Raw genomic sequence first — 23,206 nt, 5'->3', positions numbered from 1 at the left:
ATTTAGCCCCAGCTACAGATGTGTTAGAAACTGAGGAGCATGGTCCAACTAATTGTTGTCACTTCTGGCCAAAAAACATAGAAAAACATTTTTGATACTGAATTAAATGGTTGCAAGAGTGTGTTCATAGCATAGCAGAGCACCACAAAATCACTTGTCTCAATATATCTATGAAGTTCAATGACTTGTATTCTCTGATTCCTCGCATGCTTGGGCACAAATGTATGTCCTTATTACCCACTGACATTGGTGAATGACTTCTCCCCAAGAACCATATGTTCTAGTCACTTATTCTGATGAAACACAGACCAAAACTGAATTGCGGAGGAAAGTGTTTATTTGGTTTGCACATCCCCATCACAGTCCATCACTGATACAGGTTAGGGCAGGAACCTAAACAGGACCACGGATAGGAATCAGTGGGGGATGCTGCTTACCAGCTTGTTCCCACAGCTTGCTCAGCCTACTTCCTTACATAGCCCAGGACCACCTGCCCAGGGGTGGCCCAACTTATGCATCAAATATTTATCGAGAAACTGACCCACAGACATGACATAGACCCACTCGAAGGAGGCAACCCTCCTTCCTCAGCAACTCAAGCTTGTGTCCAGTTGACAAAAGCTAACCAGCATGGTTCCTAGTTGGCTTCTAATTTCATTTTTGTTTAAAACTCCAACTTTAACACCATTTTCATAAATAATTAAGGTAGAACAGTAGAACACCATTTTCATAAATAATTAAGGTAAGAAAAATAATTAAGGTGGGTAGAAAAAATAAACTATATTTGTTTGGGTTTGCTGGAATACAAGAGAAAATGTACAGCTGGGAATATTCCTTATATCTTCCTTCTCTGGCTGCATTACATTTGACAGCTACTTATGAGTGTGTTCCATGGTTTTAAAATATATTTCATGTATACAATGACCTTGTGTCTTTCTTTCACTTTTACAAGAAGAATAATGTTTCTTTTGTATGTATGTATGTTAGAGCGATGTGCTTGTGTGTGCTTGTGTATGGATGCAGGAGGTCATAGGACATGTGGGTGCCTGTCCACTCTTCCCACCTTGGGAGGTCAGAGGATGTCCTGGGGTGTCTGTCCACTCTTCCCACCTTGGGAGGTCAGAGGACATCCTGGGGTGCCTGTCCACTCTTCCCACCTTGGGAGGTCAGAGGACATCCTGGGGTGCCTGCCTACTCCTCCGACCTTGGGAAGTCAGAGAATGTCCTGGGGTGCCTGCCTACTCTTCCCTCCTTGGGAGGTCAGAGAATATCATCCTGGGTGCCTGTCCACTCTTCCCACCTTGGGAGGTCAGAGAATATCATCCTGGGTGCCTGTCCACTCTTCCCACCTTGGGAGGTCAGAGAATATCATCCTGGGTGCCTGTCCACTCTTCCCATCTTGGGAGGTCAGAGAATATCATCCTGGGTGCCTGTCCACTCTTCCCACCTTGTTCCAGCCTGCTTCTTTTAAACACTGCATCCTTCAAGGTGCTTGGCCTGGTTTCCACGGATTCTCCTATGTATGCCTCCTATCTCCCGCTAGGGGTCGCCAGGGTTACAGACAACTGTGCTGCTCGGCCTGGCTTTTAAATGGGTTCTGGGGATAGAATGGAGGTGGTCAAGTGTCCCTGGCAATGCCTTTACCCAGTGAGCCATCTTCCCACCAGGAGGAAGAAAAATTGTACACATGTATTAATGATAGTGTACTATGTTAACACAGCTCTAGAAATCTAAGGGAGACAATGAAAATAAAACGTAACAAAAGCTTCATTTCATGTTTTATACTAGACATTCTCTACATTTCTTTTTAAATTACATACTAAGCATACAAAATTGTAGTTTTGTGTAGAATTATCTACAAATGAGTAGATTATATCATTACGCAACGTTAGTTTAACTAACCATATCGTTGCTTAAATAATTTGTGGAAATCTTCTCTCGGAATTTTCCAAACAAATATTTTGGGTCTGAATATGACCCTTTTTTGTATTGCTTTATTTTGTAAAATGAAGACTATACACTTATTTCGCAGATTAAACAGTTCATTTCACAGAATGAATTAAATTACCTGTTTTCCCAAACTAAATTCACCGGCAAAAGATGTTAATTCCATCCTGTCGAGCTGTGAAGGCATCTCACATGTTCTCCAAACAGATACCAGGCAAACCAGCAAAACCCTACCATCTCCCCTAAATATATCCGCATGCTTTCTTCCCGTTCTTTTGTGTCCAAGTATTGAACCGCGCAGGATTAGAAAACAAAACAAAAAAGTCTTGTACAATCTTCGCACTCACAGCCACGACTTGTATTAACTTGTAGATCCAACTTTAATCTACAAATATCTCTTGGCTGAATTACAACAAAATAATGTCATTAAGAGGTAAGTAGTTGGCAGTGATAAAATAATTTTGACGGGGCTTAAAAGCGGGTTTTTTTTGTTTGTTTGTTTTTTTAGTGGAGATTAGTGATAGGCGTTCAATAGTTATGTAGTCTGAAAAATGCAGCAATAGAGATAATTAACTCTCTGGTCTGTGTCCAATTCACCCTTCACGCTATAGGTGTGGAAGAGGCAGGAGCGAATGTTCTAACTAAACAAAGGAATTCGCGATGGTTTTAGAATCAGGCTGCATCCTTCCTCCGTTTAGGTTTCAGGCGGTTTGCATTCAAGACTTGAGTGTGCTGTCTTCTCTATCGCTTTTGATTGTTTTCTGACCTCACACAAGGAAAGGCAGTAGGGGATCCTTGCAGATCCTTTTCTTTGCCCCCATCCCTTGGCAAGAAGGAGGAATTAGCTTTGTAACCAGATCCTCCCAGTCTGCGTTTAATTTAAAGCACGAAACCAGCGACTGTCGCTGCAAGACTAGCTGTAACCAGCAGGGGGCAGTGTTGGCCCTCGCTTAAACAATCTCCTGATACGGAAAGTTTGAGGTTTGGAGGGATTCCTGTGGCAAAATTGTATGACATATGCCTTGTATTTGCATTGTTTGGCTTCAATTCATATTTTGCAAGTTGGTTCCCTTAAAGGGGAAAATTATTGACCCGATTCCTAGTCACGTTTTATTTTTCTTTTAAAGAAACCTCGGGCGCACCACACAAATAAGATGAGGCAGGGGAATCATCTGAGCGCAGTCGGTGATGTGTGACACTTAAAAAAATTAAATTTAAACTTCATTTCATTTATTTCTATTTTCTTACAGCTATTCTCCCCCCTCCTCCCGCCCCCCAGACCAAAACCGAAACCAAACGTTATTAGATTTCCTTTGGCTAGAAAATATCGGGCGCGGGGGGCGGGGGTGGGAGCCCACCGGGGGTCAAAATTCCAAACTGGGTTTGTAAGAGGAGACTGTCCCCGCAGAAGCTGCCGTTGTTTCAGCTGAAGCCTCAGGACTGATCTGTGGACCGGATTCCAGCTGTGAGACTAACCAAGCTGCGGGTACAGGCGTGCCTCTCTCTTCCTTTGAGAACTTGGAGGGCTGCAGGCACCGAGGCATCGATGTCTCCTAGTCTCGAGGGACAGCAGCTTGGGGCCCAGATTCACGAGTAGGGAAGAGCTGGGGTTCTGCGGGGTCCCGTGGGCAGAAGCTCGCTCGGGCACTGCCCCTGGCTAGGGCACGAAATGGTTAAAGCTCAGCAGCGGCGCGCATTCCCAGACAGGCTTTGCCTAATCCTTCCTCCCGCGTTAACAGACCCTCGCCCCCAGCCTTTCTTTCATTTCCCTCGACCCCCTCCACCGAGTTATTACCAGCCTAACAGCCTAATGGCACCCCCAGCTCCAGCCACTAAACTTATTTATTTCCAAACCTGACCCCACCCCCATCTATTCCCCGGCTGACTCTTGCTGTGATTGAGCCGACACCAGCCAAGGTTTGACCAAAAGGGAAAATAAATAAATAAAAAGGAGTTGGGGGGTGGTCGCCCCTTCTTTGCGTCTCTGCCGTGGGGCTCGCCCACCGCCCGCCCACAGCCTCGGAGGCCGCGGTGACGAGCGTCGCCCCAGCCAGTGGCGGCAGGAGGCGAGGGCGGCGGGGACGCCGGGCCGGGCTGTGGCCAATGGGCTGTAGCGGGGCAGGGCCCGCGGGTGACAGGACCAGAACAGGGGAATGGCGGCCACTGGAGTCCGGGAGCATCGAGGGGCGAGCAAAGTTTCTCAGTCTTGCTCGCGATCGCGGACAGCCCTCCCCACTCCGTATGTGTGTGCGCGCGCGCGCGCGCGTGTGTGTGTGTGTGTGTGTGTGTGTGTGTGTGAGTGCGTGTGTGCGCGCAGCGGGGAAGGGGCGGGGAGAGTGCGAGGGACCCGGAGAGGCAGCGGGGGACTCGCCGGACTCCAGATCCGCCGTGGTGCCACCTCTGAGCCCTGGCTGTGAAGGAGCGCGCCCACCCGGCGCCCCATGCAGCTGCACCGCACCTCCGAGTCCCCGTCGTCCTCGGGGACCGCGAAGGAGGGACCCACCCCTCCCCAAACACAAAGCCTAGCGGATTACAAAGTGAAACTGACCCGGGACAATAAAAGCACAGATCCCAGGACAAGGGCGAGGCGCTCCTGGTGCCCGCTAACTACCGGGGAAGAGCCCCTGGCATGGTGAGGGGAGGGGACTCGGGGAACCAGCGCTGCTGCTGCCGCCGCTGCTGCTGCCCGATCCCCGCGACGCGGAGGAGGAAGGGGAACCCGCGCTCTGTGGATGTACAATCGATGCCGGCGCGGAGGTGAAGGATGCGGAGCAGCGCCTGCAGCAGCTTGGGCTGGACCTCGGCCTCCAAGCAGCGGCTGGCGCAAAGGCAGCCTGGGCAGCCTGGGATACCAGCGAGGGGACAGAGCTGAGCGCTGTTGGAGACGCGGTGCCCCTGCTGCCTCCGCGAGAGTGCCAGATCCAGAGACAACCTCCCCAGCTCCCCCGGAGCGAAATTCGAGAAGAGTCTGCACCTCCAGTTTCGGGTTCTCCCGGCGTCCCCGCTCTGTCTCCGGGGTGCAGGGGCTTTGAGGCCCTTGGCTCTGTCCTGTTCGGCGTCACGCTCTGGGTAAGTTCTAAAGTTTTTGGAGAGACCTGCGTGCAGTGAGTGACTCCTCAGGTCCCTGAAATCCATCCCGCCTCCCGCAACTCCTATCCGCGGTCAGGACGCTCAGACTCGGGATTCCAATCCAAGTGTCTGGAGACCTGGAAACTTTCTCGGGAGAGCCCAGGGATGCCCCGCCGCTTGTCGCCTCATCCTCCCCTGCGCTGCGCGTCTCCCTGGCCACCAGGAGCCTTCTCCTGGGCAACTGCCCCTCGCTCACTCTTCTAAACTGCAGAGATCTCCGGCCAAACTGGCTTTTTACTGGCGCCACTCAGAAGCCCTCCGGATCAGCCCGATTCCTTCACCTTGTTTCTCTTCCTCTCGCGGTTCCTGGAAACCAGGACCATGAACTTGGCCGCAGACCCGGCTCCCGGCCGCAGGCGGCTCCCGCTACTCTCACCATCCCTGTGCCAGCTGCTGAGTTCTGGGGGTTGTTGTCTCTGCTCCCGGGCCCGGCCTGGGTCCAAGAGGCCGAACAGTGTCAGGTGTTCCAGGTGATGGAAGAGCAGCCCCCAGGGACTCTGGTGGGCACCATCCCAACGCGCCCCGGCTTCACCTACCGGCTCAGCGAAAGCCATACCCTGTTCGCTATTAACAGCAGCACAGGAGCACTGTACACCACAGCCATCATCGACCACGACAGCCTGCCCAGCGACATGGTCAACCTGGTGGTCCTTTCCAGCGCGCCCACCTACCCTACCGAGGTGCAGGTGTTGGTGCGTAACCTCAACGACAATGCCCCAGTCTTCCCAGATCCCTCGATCGTTGTCACCTTCAAGGAGGACAGTGGCAGCGGGCGTCAGGTCATTCTGGACACCGCCACGGACTCTGACATCGGCTCCAACGGCGTGGACCACCGCTCCTACCGCATCGTCCGCGGCAACAAGGCGGGTCGCTTTCGCCTGGACATTACCTTGAACCCCAGTGGCGAGGGAGCGTTCCTGCACCTGGTCTCCAAGGGCGGGCTGGACCGCGAGGTCACGCCTTAGTACCAGCTCCTGGTGGAGGTGGAGGACAAGGGTGAGCCAAAGCGGCGGGGTTACCTTCAGGTCATTGTGACTGTACAGGACATTAACGACAATCCCCCGGTGTTTGGCAGTTCCCATTACCAGGCGGGGGTGCCTGAGGACGCGGCTGTGGGCTCGAGTGTCCTGCAGGTGGCGGCGGCGGACGCAGACGAGGGCACCAATGCGGACATCCATTACCGGCTGCAGGACGAGGGAACCCCCTTCCAGATGGACCCGGAGACGGGGCTCATCACCGTGCGAGAGCGGCTAGACTTTGAGGCCCGGCGACAGTATTCGCTGACAGTGCAGGCCACGGACCGGGGCGTGCCCTCGCTCACCCGGCGCGCGGAAGCGATCATCCAGCTGCTGGATGTGAATGACAATGACCCTGTAGTGAAGTTTCGCTATTTCCCGCCACCTCGCGCTACGCTTCGGTGGATGAGAACGTGCAGGTGGGTACAGTGGTGGCTCTGCTCACCATGAGCGACGCGGACTCCCCGGCAGCCAATGGAAACATCTCAGTGCATATTCTCGGGGGCAATGAGCAACGCCACTTTGACGTACAGAGAAGCAAGGTGCCCAACCTGAGTCTCATCAAGATGGCCAGCGCCCTGGACCGCGAGCGAATTCCTTCCTACAACCTCACAGTCCCGGTCTCGGATAACTCCGGGGCGCCCCCTACCGCCGAGGTTCAGGCGCGCTCGTCTGTGGCCAACTTGGTGATTTTTGTCAATGACATCAATGATCACCCTCCGGTCTTTGTGCAGCAAGTGTACAGAGTGAACCTGAGCGAGGAGGCGCCTCCGGGGAGCTATGTGAGTGGGGTGTCTGCCACCGACGGTGACTCTGGTCTCAATGCTAACCTGCTCTACAGCATCGTCTCTGGAAATGGGTTGGGCTGGTTCCACATTAGTGAGCACAGTGGTCTAGTGACCACTAGTGCTGCGGGGGGGGGGGGGGGGCCTTGACCGTGAACTCGCCTCCCAGATTGTACTGAATATCAGTGTCCGAGACCAGGGGGTCCACCCCAAGGTGTCCTATGCCCAGCTTGTGGTAACTGTCTTGGATGTCAATGATGAAAAGCCCGTGTTTAGCCAGCCTGAAGGCTATGAGGTGTCTGTAGTTGAGAACGCTCCAGCTGGGACGGAGCTGTTGATTCTAGGGGCAACTGATGGGGATCTGAGTGACAACGGGACAGTGCGCTTCTCCCTGCAAGAGGCTGAGAGTTACCAAAGGCTCTTCCACCTGGATCCTGTATCTGGGAAGCTGAGTACTATCTCCTCCCTAGACAGAGAGGAACAAGCTTTCAACTGTCTATTGGTTCTAGCGACAGACTTGGGCTCCCCTCCCCAGTCATCCACAGCTCAGGTGAATGTCAGTCTTCTGGACATCAATGACAACAGTCCTGTGTTCTACCCAGTCCAATACTTTGCTTATATTCAGGAGAATGAGCCTGGAGGTAGCTATGTCACCACAGTGTCTGCTACTGACCCAGACATGGGTCCCAATGGGGCTGTTCAGTATAGTATATCAGCTGGGGACAGGTCGAGGTTTCAGATTAATGCTAAGAGCGGGGTTATTTCTACAAGAATGGCCCTAGACAGAGAAGAGAAAACAGCCTACCAGCTGCAAATAGTGGCCACTGATGGGGGCAATTTACAGTCTCCTAACCAGGCCATAGTAACAGTCACGGTGTTAGATACACAAGACAACCCACCTGTATTCAGCCAGGCTGCTTACAGCTTCGTGGTCTTTGAGAATGTGGCTCTAGGTTACCACGTGGGCAGTGTTTCTGCCACCACCATGGACCTCAATGCTAACATTAGCTATCTCATCACTACTGGGGACCAGAGAGGTATGTTTGTTATGAATCCTCTCACAGGGCAGCTGACCACAGCAAGTGTGATTGATAGGGAAAAGCAGTCTTTTTATCAGCTCAGAGTCGTGGCCAGTGGGGGAGCAGTAACGGGAGACACTGTGGTTAACATCACAGTGAAAGACTTGAATGATAACGCTCCCTACTTCCTCCAGGCAGTAGAAAGCATAAACGCAGTGGAGAACTGGCAGGCAGGGCATAGCATCTTCCAGGCCAAAGCCATGGACCCTGATGAGGGTGTTAATGGCAGGGTGCTCTACAGCCTGAAGCAGAACCCCAAGAACCTGTTTGCTATCAATGAGCAGAATGGTAACATCAGTCTGCTGGCTCCACTGGATGTCCACGCTGGCTCATACCAGGTAGAAATCTTGGCCTCTGATATGGGTGTCCCCCAGCTCTCCTCCAGCATCATTTTGACAGTTTATGTCCATGACGTAAATGACAACCTTCCAGTGTTTGACCAGATTTCCTATGAGGTCACACTTTCTGAGTCGGAGCCTGTGAATTCTCGATTCTTTAAAGTGCAAGCTTCTGATAAAGATTCTGGGGCAAATGGGGAAATAGCGTACACTATCACAGATGGGAACACTGGGGTTGCCTTTGGCATATTCCCAGATGGCCAGTTGTACATCAAAAGTGAATTGGACCGTGAACTTCAGGAGAGATATGTGTTATTGGTTGTTGCCTCTGACTGGGCAGTGGAGCCCCTAAGTGCTACTGTGAATGTCACTGTGATTTTAGAAGATGTGAATGACAGTAGGCTTTTGTTTAACAGTACCAATTACACATTCTACTTCGAAGAGGAGCAGAGGGCCGGGTCATTCGTAGGCAAGGTCAGTGCGGTGGACAAAGACTTCGGGCCTAATGGGGAAGTAAGGTATGCTTTTGAGGTGGCACAGCCTGATTTTGAGTTGCATGCTGTCACTGGGGAAATCACCAACACTCACAAGTTTGACAGGGAGTCACTCATGAGGAGACGGGGGACAGCAGTCTTCAGCTTCACAGTGATAGCCACAGATCAGGGCCTCCCTCAGCCTCTCAAGGACCAGGCCACCGTGCATGTCTACATGAAGGACATCAATGACAATGCCCCCAAGTTTCTAAAAGACTTTTACCAAGCTACAGTGTCAGAGACGGTGACCAATCTGACCCAGGTCTTACGAGTGTCTGCCTCCGATGTGGATGAAGGAAATAACGGCCTCATTCACTACTCTATCCTCAAAGGAAACGAAGAAAGACAGTTCACCATAGACAAGTTCTCTGGTCAGGTGACTCTTATAGGTAAGTTAGACTATGAGGCGACCCCGGCCTATTGCCTCCTCATCCAGGCAGTGGATTCAGGGGCCATCTCCCTCAACTCAACCTGAACTCTAAGTATTGACATTTTGGATGAAAATGACAACATACCCTGGTTCCCGAAGTCAACACTATTTGTGGATGTCTTGGAAAACATGAGGATTGGTGAACTGGTGTCCTCTGTTACTGCCACTGATTCTGACTCAGGTGTCAATGCAGACTTACACTACACCATCACAGGATCAAACAACCATGGGACTTTTAGTATTAGTCCAAACACTGGGAGTATCTTTCTTGCCAAGAAGTTGGACTTTGAGACACAGTCTTTATATAAATTAAACATCACAGCAAAAGACCAAGGGTGACCTCCTCGGTCATCCACAACGTCAGTGGTGATTCATGTGAGGGACTTCAATGACAACCCCCAAGCTTTCCTCCGGGAGACATTTTTAAGTCTATAGTGGAGAACATCCCTCTTGGTACATCTGTCATTTCTGTGACAGCGCATGACCCAGATGCGGATATCAATGGGCAGCTGTCTTACGCCATCATCCAACAAATGCCCCGAGGCAACCACTTCAGCATAGATGAAGTCAAAGGAACCATCTACACCAGTGCTGAGATCGACCGGGAATTTGCCAATCTCTTTGAGTTAACAGTGAAAGCCAATGATCAAGCTGTGCCGATAGAAACTAGGAGGTATGCTTTGAAAAATGTGACCATTTTGGTAACAGACCTCAATGACAATGTCCCAATGTTTATATCACAAAATGCCCTGGCTGCAGATCCTTCAGCCGTGATCGGTTCTGTCTTGACTACCATAATGGCTGCAGACCCCGATGAAGGTGCCAATGGAGAGGTGGAGTATGAAATAGTCAATAGAGACACAGAAACATTCACTGTGGATCGCTACAGTGGAGACCTTCGTGTGGCTTCTGCATTAGTGCCTTCACAGCTCATCTATAACCTCATAGTATCAGCCACAGACCTGGGCCCAGAGAGGAGGAAGTCAACCACGGAGTTGACCGTCATCCTCCAGGGCCTTGATGGGCCTGTTTTCACACAGAACAAATACATAACCATCTTGAAAGAAGGGGAGCCCATTGGTACCAATGTCATATCCATAGAAGCAGCTAGCCCCAGGGGGTCAGAAGCTCCAGTGGAATATTACATCGTTTCCATTCACTGTGAAGAAAAGACTGTTGGACGTCTCTTTACCATTGGACGGCAGACTGGAGTCATTCAAACTGCAGCCATTTTGGACCGGGAGCAGGGAGCATGTCTCTACCTGGTGGATGTTTATGCCATAGAGAAGTCATCTGCCTTTCCCAGGACACAGAGAGCAGAGGTGAGAGCTTGATTTCCTTTATTATCTGCTCTGGGTGGGCTTTTTCTAAATGTCTTTGTTGTTGTGATTACTCTCTATGATTTAACTGTGTTTTCATGGCTATGTTTATAAACAGGGACAACTTAGAAAACATTGTCACACACTGACAGTTTCAGAAAAATGCAGCTATAATCCAGGTTACAATAAATAATGAACTTTAAAAAAAAATGAATGTTCCTTAATTGCAACCATGAGTGTTAGGCTACTGACAGAGCATTTGCCATTTGCAGAAGTAATTAAAGCCCATTTGTGTGAGCAGAGGCACTGTACTCACATAGACCTCTCAGTAAGGAAATCAGCTGGGGGATGGGTGGTCTCAGAGTTAGGAGATCCCTGTTCCAAGGTGAAGAGTTTTGCTAGATCCCTGAGTGGGTTAGATTTCTGAGCTGGGTTGTGCTGGAGCCTGCGTGGCAGTTTACATCAGAACGGCATTGACCTCCCCATCCTCAGCAAGCTTGGCAGATTGTTTATAGACAGCGAGTAATCTCAACGTGGTGAGCCAAGTTTGTGGAGTTTCCTGATTTCTTCTGCCTGAGGAGCTTACGAACTACCTCCTGGCATGGAGCAAATGCTTCTCTTTCTTCCTAAACTAACTCAGGTAGCTGTGAACAGTTAGATCTGAAGTTCCACTCCGACTCTTGGGATGAAAGTGTGCTGTTATGCGATGATGCAGGTGCTTGTCCTGTCTCCAGGTGGGAAAGGCTACTCTGGGCACAAATCAGTCCCACGCCCATCCCCCAGAAGGCGCAGGCTGGATTGTAGCCTCGTCCATCTTACTATCCCTGATTGACATCTTCTAGGTTAGGCTCCTCCCTTCCTGGGCTGTGTGAAAATCACCAAGAACTGATTTGGCTATCTTCTAGAATGCTTGATGGATGTTTTCTGAGTCTTCCCTCCTGCTTCCCGCTCCCCTCAGAGATGTCCTAGCTTCTGCCCCTCAGCCAAAAACTCAAAAGATCAAGTGTGGTTTCTGATGCCTGGCAGAGGTCCGAACACAACACGGTGGTGAAATGGGGGCTGCTATGTTTATTTGCTTGCTTTCTCCTCGGGGGAGACCAAGGATGCTTTCATTTTGAGGGCTTGTTTTTATTGTTATCTTTTGAAATTCTCCGTGATTATTTATTTTTTCTGATCGCTAGCTGTTGTATCCTGTGGATGGGATCAGAGGGCATTAGTACTCATTAGAAATATAATTCCCAATGGTGATGTCATTGTAAATGGATTTCAATTTTTCCTTGCACATCTTTGCCCGAGAGGCTTCAGAGTTAAATTGTCTCCTTATGTCTACTTACTTCTTTAGAGGTCTTGACATGAGAGGTCTTTGGCTTGGATCAGGTCATGATTTATGCCTAAATCATTATTTGATTAGAGCTTATTCCATCTTTCACTTTCTTCTCTGTAGTTATTTCTGAGATGAACAGCTTTGATTAGTTTGAAAACCAAAATATTTACTGAAGGCTGGCAATTAAGTCTCTCTGGATAATGGCTGAATTTGTTAAGCAGATGACCTGATTAGGTGTTTATTTCACTAAACTGCTTTTATTAGAGGAGTGCAGAGCATGGGAAGGAATGCTCATGGGTGCCATTAGAAGATCCATTACGCCTGTGATTTATCCATTCAATAGGGGAAGATTGGCTTGCCATAAATGTGCCGGACAGTGATGTCTCTGAAACAGGCATGAAGACTAAAAATAATTATTATTACAAATAACTTTTGTTAGGGATGGGAGCAATATGCCCACTATGTCTTTACTCTAACCTCAGTTAATATCAGTATGAAACATATTCTTTCCGATTTCTAGGGTCCTCTGTATTGACAAACCAAGGGAGAATTGATCTGAAGAATTGTGTGTGTGTATGTGTGTGTGTGTGTGTGTGTGTGTGTGTACCTGTATGACTGTACTTGTTTCTCTCTCTCTTGTACACACACACACACACACACACACACACACACAGAGAGACAGAGACAGAGACAGAGAGACAGAGACAGAGATGGAGAGACAGAGACAGAGAGAGACATAGAAACAGAGAGAGCGAGAGAGCACTCTCACCCATGGATCAGGATACCCTCTGTATACTAAAGTGTAGAAATTGTAAACCAACTTTGAGTTCCCAAGTTACAGCCACTCCTGAAATTTAAAAGCAAATATTTTATTTGTTATGCCCAAAGAATACTGAAAGCAGTAGTTTGGAGGTAAAATTCCATGTTATTCTTGATTGTGTTTTTCCAATATGTAAAGTAAGCTAGTTTTTTTCTTATGCTCAGTTGGTTTATTATGATTCTGCAATGAGAAGACATAAAGTGTCGACGGCAGAGGTGACTTGCACATTGTTCCATTCCAGGTTCAGACTTCTGAAAGTATTTGAAAACATGCATTTGTCTGACCTGATAGGTGTCTGGGCTGCTTGCTTGGGACTCAGGCCAGTGTCACAATGTCACGCATTCTATGTGATGAGAGGGTTGGACGATTGGTCTGCATTCTTTTGGGATGGGCATGGGAGATGTACCTTTGATATTGGTCACTCTGGACATTTGCCCAAAGGACATATTCTCTCAGTCTGCCTGTCAAAACTAAAGCTTGACAGGGCAGGAATGCCTCCAAAGGCTGTCTTCTGTAATATGTCAATTAATTAATAAATTTTAATTAAAATTTAGAAATCTGTTTTATTTGCAAACTTTCAGTGTAGGGCCTCAGTTAGACCTTATGATGACCAGGGACTTGGTTATATTGGTCCTTTTTATTTCAGTCTCATTTATTACCCAGCATGCAGTAGGTGCTGCAAACTTGTTATGCTGAGTAGCATGGTAGACGAACCAAGATCAGAACACAGCTCCCCCTTTGAGGAGTGAGTCCAAGAAAAGCTGTGGGAAGGGAGGATGTTGGTAAATTTGACGACCCATCAGTTGAATAAGGACAGAGAATAGTAATTACTTCTGCTCTACAAATGAAATGAGGATTGTCAGAAATTGGAAGGAACAGAGGGAATAAAGGGTGGTCTGACATAGGGTGACTGTGTGAGTGGAAGGGGGACTGCACCCAACCAGGGTCACATAGGCTGCTTTCCAGGCCACTGGCTTCTGTATCCCCTTATGTTCCTCTGAGACTCCTTCAGGGCCTCCTGGTTAAGGGTGCACCTTAACTAGTTTTCTTTATTAGTTGTGGTGATTTGCATGAGAAATGTCCCCCACAGGCTTCTGTACTTTGGAAATTTTAGGAGGTGGGGCTTTGGTAGAAGAGTCTTTGGGGAAGGCTTAGAGAGTTTGTAGCCCTGACCCACTTCTAGTTTGCATCTCCACTTCCTGTTTGCAGTAGAGATGTGATCTCTCAGCTTGCTGCTCCTGCGGCTCGCTGCCATGCTTGTCCATTATGGTAGACTTTGATCCCTCTAGATCCATAAGCCAAGGCAGATGCTTTTGTCTGTAAGTTGCTTTCAGTCTTGGTATTATATCTCAGGCACAGAGAAGTAACTGAAGTGCTAGTTTTACCAAAACAACAGAAAAATAGAGGATACTGGCTTGTTAATATCACATGGGACATAATGTTCTTTTTTGTCTAAGGATGCTACATGTTCAAACTTGAAAATCTGAAGTAATGATATCTTGAATTTAAAAACTCTCTTTGACTCATGACTTACAGAATACAGTAGGCATCTCAAACCTTTTTTTCCTGGTAGATTGCACAGTGGTGTTTTGTTTCATTTTATTTTTCAGTTAAAATATCTGAGATTACTCCATTCTCAAATGGGTAGGTGGAGTAGAGTACTGGAAAAGCATTTTGGTTTGGTCCTGTCAGGTAATTATTGATTTTACCAACCCAGGAAGGACATTGCCTTGGGACTTACGGGCAACACAGCAGGATATCGATCAGCAGTTGTACCCATGTAGTTATGTGAAAATCTATGGTCTGTGCTGCCTTCCAAGTGGGTCTCTGCCTCTTTAAGATGTATCTGTCAGCCTTTGGTAATTCAGAAAATACTGGTATAAATGATGGAGACTCTCTCAGATAGGATTTTTTTTTTTTTGGTAGTTTATTTCATAAATTTCAAATACAGTTGTTTTAAATGATGGATAAATGAAGGTTCTGAAGACTATGTTTGTATGTGTATGAGTGTGTTTGTGTGTGTGCATGCATGTACCTGTATGTGCGTGTGTTTATATGTGTGATAGTGTGTGATTTATGTATGTATGTGTGTATGCATGTATGTATGTATCTTTATATGTATGCATCCACGTATGTGTGTATGTATGTTTATTATGATGTAGTCAAACCTTGCTACTCTGTCACTTTATTACGTAACACAGTTATTTTGTTATGAGAGTCCATAGCTCACATCTCCTTTACATGTTTCACAAATACACTGTATCATCAGCCGTTGTGGTTGCCTTGCTGTGTGTTAAGTCTCTTGAAATACTTTCCTCTTAATGGCAGTGGTGTAGTTGTGACACAGATCTGACCATCTCCCCTCCAAGTACACCAGACTCCGTGAATCCCACTGTACTCTCATCTTATGCCATCAACTCTCAGGTCTGAGTGAGGCATACAGATCATGTGGCATCAGCATGTGCTTGGTGAGTTCACTCAGCCGCACACCCTCAAGGCTCATCCATGGAACTGCAGATTTCAGGTCTCACTGTTCTGACAACCATGTAGTATCACTGTACATGTGTCATGTGTACCTTACCCACTTAGCTCCTGATGCTCACAGGGCCTGGTTGGCTTTGTATCCTGGCTGCTATACAGTGCTCAGTCAACAGGGACGTGGACTTGTCTCTCCAAGGTCTGCATTTCCTCTGTCTGGACACATCCAGTGATGGGTTACTGTAACCCATGGCACTTCTCTCTTTAATGTTTGTACATAAATTCTCGTGTTTTCCATGATGGAGCCACTAGTTCACATTCTACTGCTGCAGTTCAGATTTTGTTAGCTTGGTCCCTGTGGTGTCACTACTGAGGTATGGTGGAACCCTGGAGAGCTGCAGCTTTGTGGGGGTCATTTAGGATATTCAGGATGTCCTTAGAGGAGGCCAGTGCCCATGATTCCTTCCACTTCCTTTTTGTTCTCTGGCTCATGGTATAGCCAGTTCACTCTACCATGCACTTCTAACCCGATCTGTTGCCTCACCACTGGCCCAAATCGAGGATGCCAATGGGTCATAAACCAAAGCCTCCAAAACTGTAATCCACAATCAACCCTTTATCCTCATAAATTGATCAAGGGATTTCGTTATAATCATGGGGAAGCTGTCTAACCCACAAACCAATGGTCATGTGAGTAAATTCTTACAGCCTGCAGCTCTAATCTTGTCTTTAGATGGCGGCCGTTCTAATTGGAGTGGAGTGTCACTGGAGTGGAGTGTCATAGCCTGGGCTCATGTTTGCCTGGAGCTCTTCGATGTTAAACATTCTTTACAGACTTGGCCATCTATCTGTGCATCTTCTTCTAGAACTGTCCGGTCTTCTGCCCACGATTTAACTCTGTTGCTCATTTTGATGCTATTGATGTGTTTCAGTTCCTCGTATATTTTCATCACTAACCCCTGTCAGATCCATCCTTTGTGGCCGTTTTCTAATCGATAGGTCTTTCTCTCACTGTGTTGGTTGTTTCTGTCATTCTAAAGCTTTCTTAGTCTGATTTGTATTTGCCTATTTGTTGTTTTATTTCATTGTCAGTATTTTTGAGCTTTTAATTAAGAAAAAATGGACAATCACTATTTTGGAAGGAAGTGCACCAGGCGAAGTGATTTATTCTAATGCTCACCTTGAGGTCTGGCCTTTCATCTTCCGTCCGTTTTTACATGACAAAGAATGATGGTCTCGCCTGATTCACAGTGCATATGAACAAGGCTTCCCCCAGCACCATCGACTTGTCCTTCCCCATGGTGTGTTCTTGCAGACATTTGTTACTGCACATCAGTCCACCGGTAGCCTGTGACTTTGCCTCTGCACTTGCTGTCCTCCTTCAGTGATATGTTCATCTGTTTTTATGGTGACACATGACATTTGGCTTTCAGAAAACTCTTTATATGTATTGACTCTCAACTCCTCGGGGATGATTAAAAATTATTCACAATTCAAAGTTTTACTTGTTAGCTCAAATCTTACCACTAACATCGTCAGTTATTTTGCCTGAAGTGCCAGGCTCCCTTCACTCATTATACAAGTGAGCAGCTTCTTTTAGTGGCTCTTTGTGGTGGAAATGGGCTTCCCTAGACAGCGGCTTCTGAGGCTCATGGCACAGTCAGACAGTCCTTATCGGGGTGCAGAGCACTGATTCTCTGTGCATGTGTAATCCCGTGTAACACAGAACACTGATAAGACATTGAGACACAATGGATAATTGTACTGTATTCTAAAGAACATTTTTCAATTTTTAGTGAAACTAGCATTCAGGTTTACTGTGAGTACTGGTATGAACCTGATGTTGACCTCTAACCTCACACAGGTGAAAATATCCTGATAAACACCTATGTACATGGTTGGACTGTGTTTAATTAAGACTAGAAGGAGCTTTAGCAATTGGATAATCTATTAATTTTCACAACAAAGCCATACTGATTACCAAGAGAAGGTGGAGATGCTGGGTGCTGGACAGTAAGTTAAAAAATGATTTTATTCCAGGCACTTTAGAATTAGAGTTGGTTAGTGTTAGATGAGATGGCTGAATTTGCTGGGCATGGACTTGCCTAAGAACTAAGGTAGCTAGACAGTATATTAATGGGGGAGGTGTTACAGTCTGGCTTTTCTGAGTTTTAGTGACTAACAGATGTAGAATCCTCATTCAGGACAGTAATAACTGGCAAATGACTGAGGCCAATGTAGATCTGAATGTTCCTTAAAGTATCCATAAAATAGAATATGATGATATTTCCATGTTTGGAGAGTCGTTTCAAGACAAGGGTTCTCTGTGTAGCTCTGGCTGTTCTGGAACACACTCTGTAGACAATGTTGGACTGGAACTCACTGAGATCTGCCTGCCTATGCCTCCTGAGTGCTGGGATTAAAGGTGTGCGCCACCACCACCCATGATGGTATTTCCTAATGCCAGACTTTCAGAAGTCTGTATAAGAGCATCCCACGGAAGGAGAGTGGGATACAAAAGACAAGGGGAAATTAATTATTACATCAATCTCCATTATAAGATAGACACAGTGAGACATTAGGGTGACTCAGTAGGTTAAAGTCCTTGCTCCTTACCCCGTGACCTGAATTAGATCCCACGAAAGGTAAAGAGAACCAGCTCCAAGGTTGTCTTCTGACTCCTACACACACTGTGGCTCGCTCCCAATTAATAATAATAATTACAATAATAACAACGATAATATATATGTAATGATCTATTAGCAATATGCTCCTATTGTACAAAGGGTGGACTCCCCCCGCCCCACACACATGACAGATTAGACAATGAAGTCATGTTGATAAACAGGGATCTGATTGGCAGATAATTTACATAAGGCCAAGAACTGGCTCTAGGTCTTCTTCACAAATTTAAGAAACACATTGAGTGAAAATCAAAGAAGTTTCTGGTTTAAAGAGATGTCAGGAGCCACTTAGGAACATGCTGGTGTGACTGCAGCCACATAGGCATTTGTTCCCAGCAGCCCTCATCCCTGCTACTTGTTTTAAGAATGACATATTCTTTCTCACTTTTGTAGATATAGGGTTCTAACTGTGTAAAGCATTTCCATTGTTCTAAAGGTTTCCACACTGCTGAAGGAGAAAAATCACAGGGTTGCACCTGGGTGCTGCTCCAGGGGCAGGGATGCAGGGATCTGACAGTCTTGCTAAGGTTCATCATGACCTCTTCCGGTCTTATTAAACTCAAGCAGGAGTGACTTCTGTGCTTCCGGTTTACACACTCAGTTTTCCAAAGGAATCACTTGTTTTTATTTTATATCTGTAAGTATTTTGCCTGCAGACATGTGTTTGTAAAAAGTGCATGTAGTACATATGGAGGCCAGAGAGGACAAAAGATCCCCTAGAACAAGAGTTATAGGTGACTGTGAACCTCCATGTGGGAGCTGGGGACTGAACAAAGGATCTCCATGAGAGGAGCAAGTAACAGCTAAGCTACCTCTGCAGGCCTATGACTCCTTACACATTTTTATTAGATTATATTTACTCATGTGTGTGTGTGTGTCTGTCTCTTTGTCTCTGTCTCTCTGTCTCTGTCTCTGTGTGTGTGTGTGTGTGTCCATCCATATGCATCTCTGTCTGTATAGTCTGTATATCAGTGGACAATCTTCAGATGTTACTCACTCTTTTTTTTTTTTTTTTTTTAAATCATGTGGATTCCAAGTTTGAATTCAGATCACTAGTCTTGGCAACAAATGCCTTTACCCACTGAGACATCTCAATGTCTGCTGACTCATCTCTTAAATATCCTTTTGAGAACATGCTTTGAATGAGTTATCTATACTGCCCACTTGTGTTCTGTCTACCTCCAATGTCATTTCTACCGGACCTGAACAGTGAACAAGCTCTGATGAAATTGTTCTCACCTAGGCAGCCATGATGAGCATGCCATTTTTCACGTTGGCATTGCAGATGCTTGTCAGATTTAATCTCCTCAAAGTATATAGTCCTAGTCATTCACATCTGTTAAATGCCTCCTTCACTCAGCTTCCATGTCACTGATACCTGTGACTTTTTATTTTATCCCCTTTTTATTTCTTAGACTACCTCCCTCCCCCGCAGCTTCTCTCCATCTTCTCACACCATGAACGTGGTAAATTATGGAAGTGAAATCTGGCAGCCGGTTTGTGAATGGGAAGAGATTCCCAGGGGCTCTCCTGGGGGAATTCTCTCTCTGTACCTGGAGAAGGTCCTGTTGGTGTTTTTCAGTGGCTCTCCAGATTGTCACAGGGAACCTGACTAAGGAGCTTTTCAGAAAAACTGTAGCTTAACCTACAGGGGACCGTTTCTTTTTTGTAAAGCATTAGGCAGTGGTTAAAATACTTGCTATTGTCTCTAGTCATCTGTGGCCTAGAGTGTCTCCACTCATTAAGAAATAGAAACTGCTAGAGCTGTAAGCTAAGAGAACCACTGAAGAGAGGATGCTGCTTTAGACAGGTGACACGGTTTCAAACATTACAAATGACTCAGAATGACTGTTATATCCACTCATCCCCTGGAGAACATCTGACCTACCGGGGCAGAGGGACAGTTTAGAGACAGGGGCTGAGGATGGGAGCGAGGCCCAGGCTTTGAGTGCTACCAGGACTTTGCAGCCTCAGTTGGAAACGATAGCAAGACGGGCAGTGATTGGCAGTCTGCTCACCTGACAGATGTCAGTGGCAGAGATATCACAGAGTGGAAATCACCCACTTCCCAGCCCCCACTCAGGGCTGACCCCAAGCTTCAGCCTGAGACTCCAGCAGGCCAATGAGCCCCAGAAAGATGTCTCAAATGAACACTGAGTTGAACTTGAAGCTGGAAGTTTGGCTGTGAAAATTCGGCTCACAGACAATACTTCTCGTCATCTCTCCCCACTCTATGAAACTGTCTTGAGATCGCTGCTCTCAAGACATCATTTACACTGAAAAAAAAATGGATGTAACACTCTTTGTACACGATAACACCTCTGAATTTTCCAGAGAATCCTCAGAAATTTATGTTTCGTGTTCTGGAGAAGCTGTGTGTCTTCAAATTTAAAAGTATATTAAATATTGTCCTGATTATTTTAAATTTATAGCAATTTTTAGATTTGTGATATTCTTACTAGAGGTAGTATATAAAATGAGTCCTGTACTTTATCCGTTGCTTTAATGATAGTTTTAAGTGTGATTATGTCAAACTGTGTAATAATGGAGCTTTGAACCATAATTGCCACTAACTGTTACTGAACTGCTTCTGTTTCTCTGTCAGAGTGATTTTTCTTCTCAGTAGGAGCCACTCAGAGTCCTGCTATTGCTACAAAAAGTTGAATCATTGTCTAAATCACCCACTAAAGTCATTAAAATAGCCGCTCATGTTTGTGTCTATGTGGGCCAGGGCTGCCAGTGTTGCAAAGCCAGCTTACTGTTTTATTACTCTGCATAATAAAAGACAGAAATTATCTTTCCGTTGAGGTTGGAATTAGTTGGAAGTAAGTAATGAATCTTTAGTGTCCTGAGCCCAGGGCCGGGCAAACTGAGAGCACCACTTGACCTCTGACTTATTGAGAAATGAAGGATGTGGGAGAGGAGTTTTCCTTTGTGGGGTAAGATGGCTTTGGACAGGAGGGTCAATCTGGCTTTCCAAGAACTTGGGTCAAACCAGCACAGATGGCTGATGAGATAGAAGTGGCCATCCCTGTGTTCTCTTCTCTGTGTATAAGCACAGACAGCTGATGAGAAAGAGGTGGCCATCCCTGTGTCCTCTGCTCTGTGTATAAGCACAGACAGCTGATGAAATAGAGGTGGCCATCCCTGTGTCCTCTGCTCTCTTCATAAGCACAGACAGCCTATGCGATAGAGATCCTGTGTCCTCTGCTCTGCGTATCTGTGGGGGTCCATCGATGCTTTTTTTTTTTTTTTTTGGTTTTTCGAGACAGGGTTTCTCTGTGTAGCTTTGTGCCTTTTCCTGGAACTCACTTGGTAGCCCAGGCTGGCCTCGAACTCACAGAGATCCACCTGGCTCTGCCTCCCGAGTGCTGGGATTAAAGGCGTGCACCACCACCGCCGGGCCCATCGATGCCTTTATACCCATGAAGAATATTTGTCACTGAGCATCCAAGATACATATTAGACACACTAAATGAATCCTCTTTGTTTAAGAACGGTGGTGAATGCTGGATTGGGGGGTGGTGCTGGGGGTGAGCTGTAGCAACACAGGAAAGAATGATTGTGTGGGACAGGACTTTGGCATGCTTGCTTGGGGTTAACTTCATCACGTTACACACTTATTTCTTAGGGCATTTCATCCTCCTATCTTAGGCATTGTCTGAAGGAGACACCCCAAGCAGACCCCTGGAGGTCACCAGCCAGGCTTCCCAGCCTCCTAACTCCAGCCTAAATATGAAAGTCTATCTCAAAAACTCAAAGTGGATAGCAACTGAGAAACAAAGCTGAAATTGACCTCTGACCTCCATAACTCTTAAGTATGAATGGGCACCCATAAACACACACACACACACACACACACACACACACACACACAAATGAAAAGTATTTTTAAAAAGTGCTCTAAACACATTCTATTGGTTGATATAACATGAGACAAAGTGTAAATAACTGGAGAAATAAAATACAATTTAAATTTTATCTCTTTAAGTTTGGGATTTCCTAAAGTCAATTTTTCCATTCTCCATTAATGAACTTGATATACATTTCAATTTTGGGGGGAGCCTCTCTATTGTTTTTTATATTAGGTACGGAGGCACACTGCACGGTGAAGTGTTATAGTCAACAGAATTTGAGGTTTATTTCTTTATGCATTCTATATATACATGAGTACTCTGTTTTCACATACATCTACATGCCCCAAGAGGGCTTTGGATCCCGTTATAGATAGTTCTAAGCCACCATATGGTTGCTGGGATTTGAACTCATGAACTTCTAGGGGAGAAATTAATGCTCTTAACCTTTGAGCTATCTCTCCAGTTTCCTGGTCAACATATTTAAAAAGGGGAGTAGCTTGTTCAAAGCCCTACCTGCCGTGGGAACTTCAGGCTGATGCCCAGCCTCTTTAAGCCTTGTGCCTTTGTCTGATAAAGAGAAGACAATGTAGCCTTTCAGTGAGGCTTGAGAGGAGAATGTGCTGCACAGCAGTATAGACTGGGCTTGAAGGTTGCTCGGCCCACAGTTGAGGCTCCTGCATTCGACTATTTACTCCTTATGTGGTCCAGAAGGCAATGATTTCACAAAAATGTAAACAACTACTGGTCAAGGAAATAGCTACTGTTCACACAGGGATGGTGGCAACACATCTAAGGACACTGTGTGGATGGGAATAAACCGAGCATTTAAATGTAAGGGAATTATTAAGGATGCACATCAGAGCATCTTCATGGTAATTTTATTCACTACTTGAAATCTAGCACACACACACAAAAAAATTTAAATGACAGCAAATGTCCAGCGAGCTGGAAGGTAAAGCTCAGAACAGAAAGGATTTTAGCTAAGAGAGGGAAATGACTCCTGGTTTTGAAATATTAGTTTTTGCAAACATTTACTTTAGGTAATTAACAAAATTTGTCTTGTATTTTTTGTAATGCAAACCCAGATGGGCATTCTTTAGTTCATAGTCTGTGTGGATACCTGTTTGGCACTGAAGCCATTTTTAAGTTATATTCCATCTAGTGCTTGCTATGAAATACTGAAAGGGACATTGAAATTTCAGCGACTATGTCATAAAGGAGACTTCAGGCCATGTTCAGGCTGTAAGGACCTTTGCTTTAATTTAATCACTTATAGGGAATATTTTCTAATGGTAACCTTTGAACACCCTCGCCTGATGGCTGCACACTGCAATTTCTGAGTTGTGTATCTATGAAGAATTATGGTGGAAAGTGCCCATTCTGTTTACAGTTGTCTCACTCCTGTGCTCTTTTTTGGTGCTGTAGTGGAAGAAATGAAGCAAGGGTCTTCTTTTTTATTTGCTTATT

At 46.3% G+C, this 23,206-nt stretch overlaps 1 protein-coding gene across 1 annotated transcript in view; it reads left to right on the top strand.

Annotated features, from left to right (window-relative positions):
* The first annotated feature begins 5,397 nt into the window (after positions 1-5,397).
* The window catches only part of LOC131901785 (protocadherin Fat 4-like), an 85,954-nt gene continuing 68,145 nt past the window's right edge, over positions 5,398-23,206 (top strand). The window contains 5 exon segments of the mRNA XM_059252862.1: positions 5,398-5,470; positions 5,473-6,471; positions 6,474-7,006; positions 7,008-9,648; positions 9,651-10,579. Of these exon segments, the coding sequence (XP_059108845.1) occupies positions 5,398-5,470; positions 5,473-6,471; positions 6,474-7,006; positions 7,008-9,648; positions 9,651-10,579 (5,175 nt within the window).

This window comes from Peromyscus eremicus, unplaced genomic scaffold (genome assembly GCF_949786415.1).
Source record: "Peromyscus eremicus unplaced genomic scaffold, PerEre_H2_v1 PerEre#2#unplaced_355, whole genome shotgun sequence".
Classification (NCBI taxonomy): Eukaryota; Metazoa; Chordata; class Mammalia; order Rodentia; family Cricetidae; genus Peromyscus; species Peromyscus eremicus.
The sequence above is the reverse complement of the archived record's forward strand: the minus strand, read 5'-3'. Positions and strand labels throughout refer to the sequence as shown.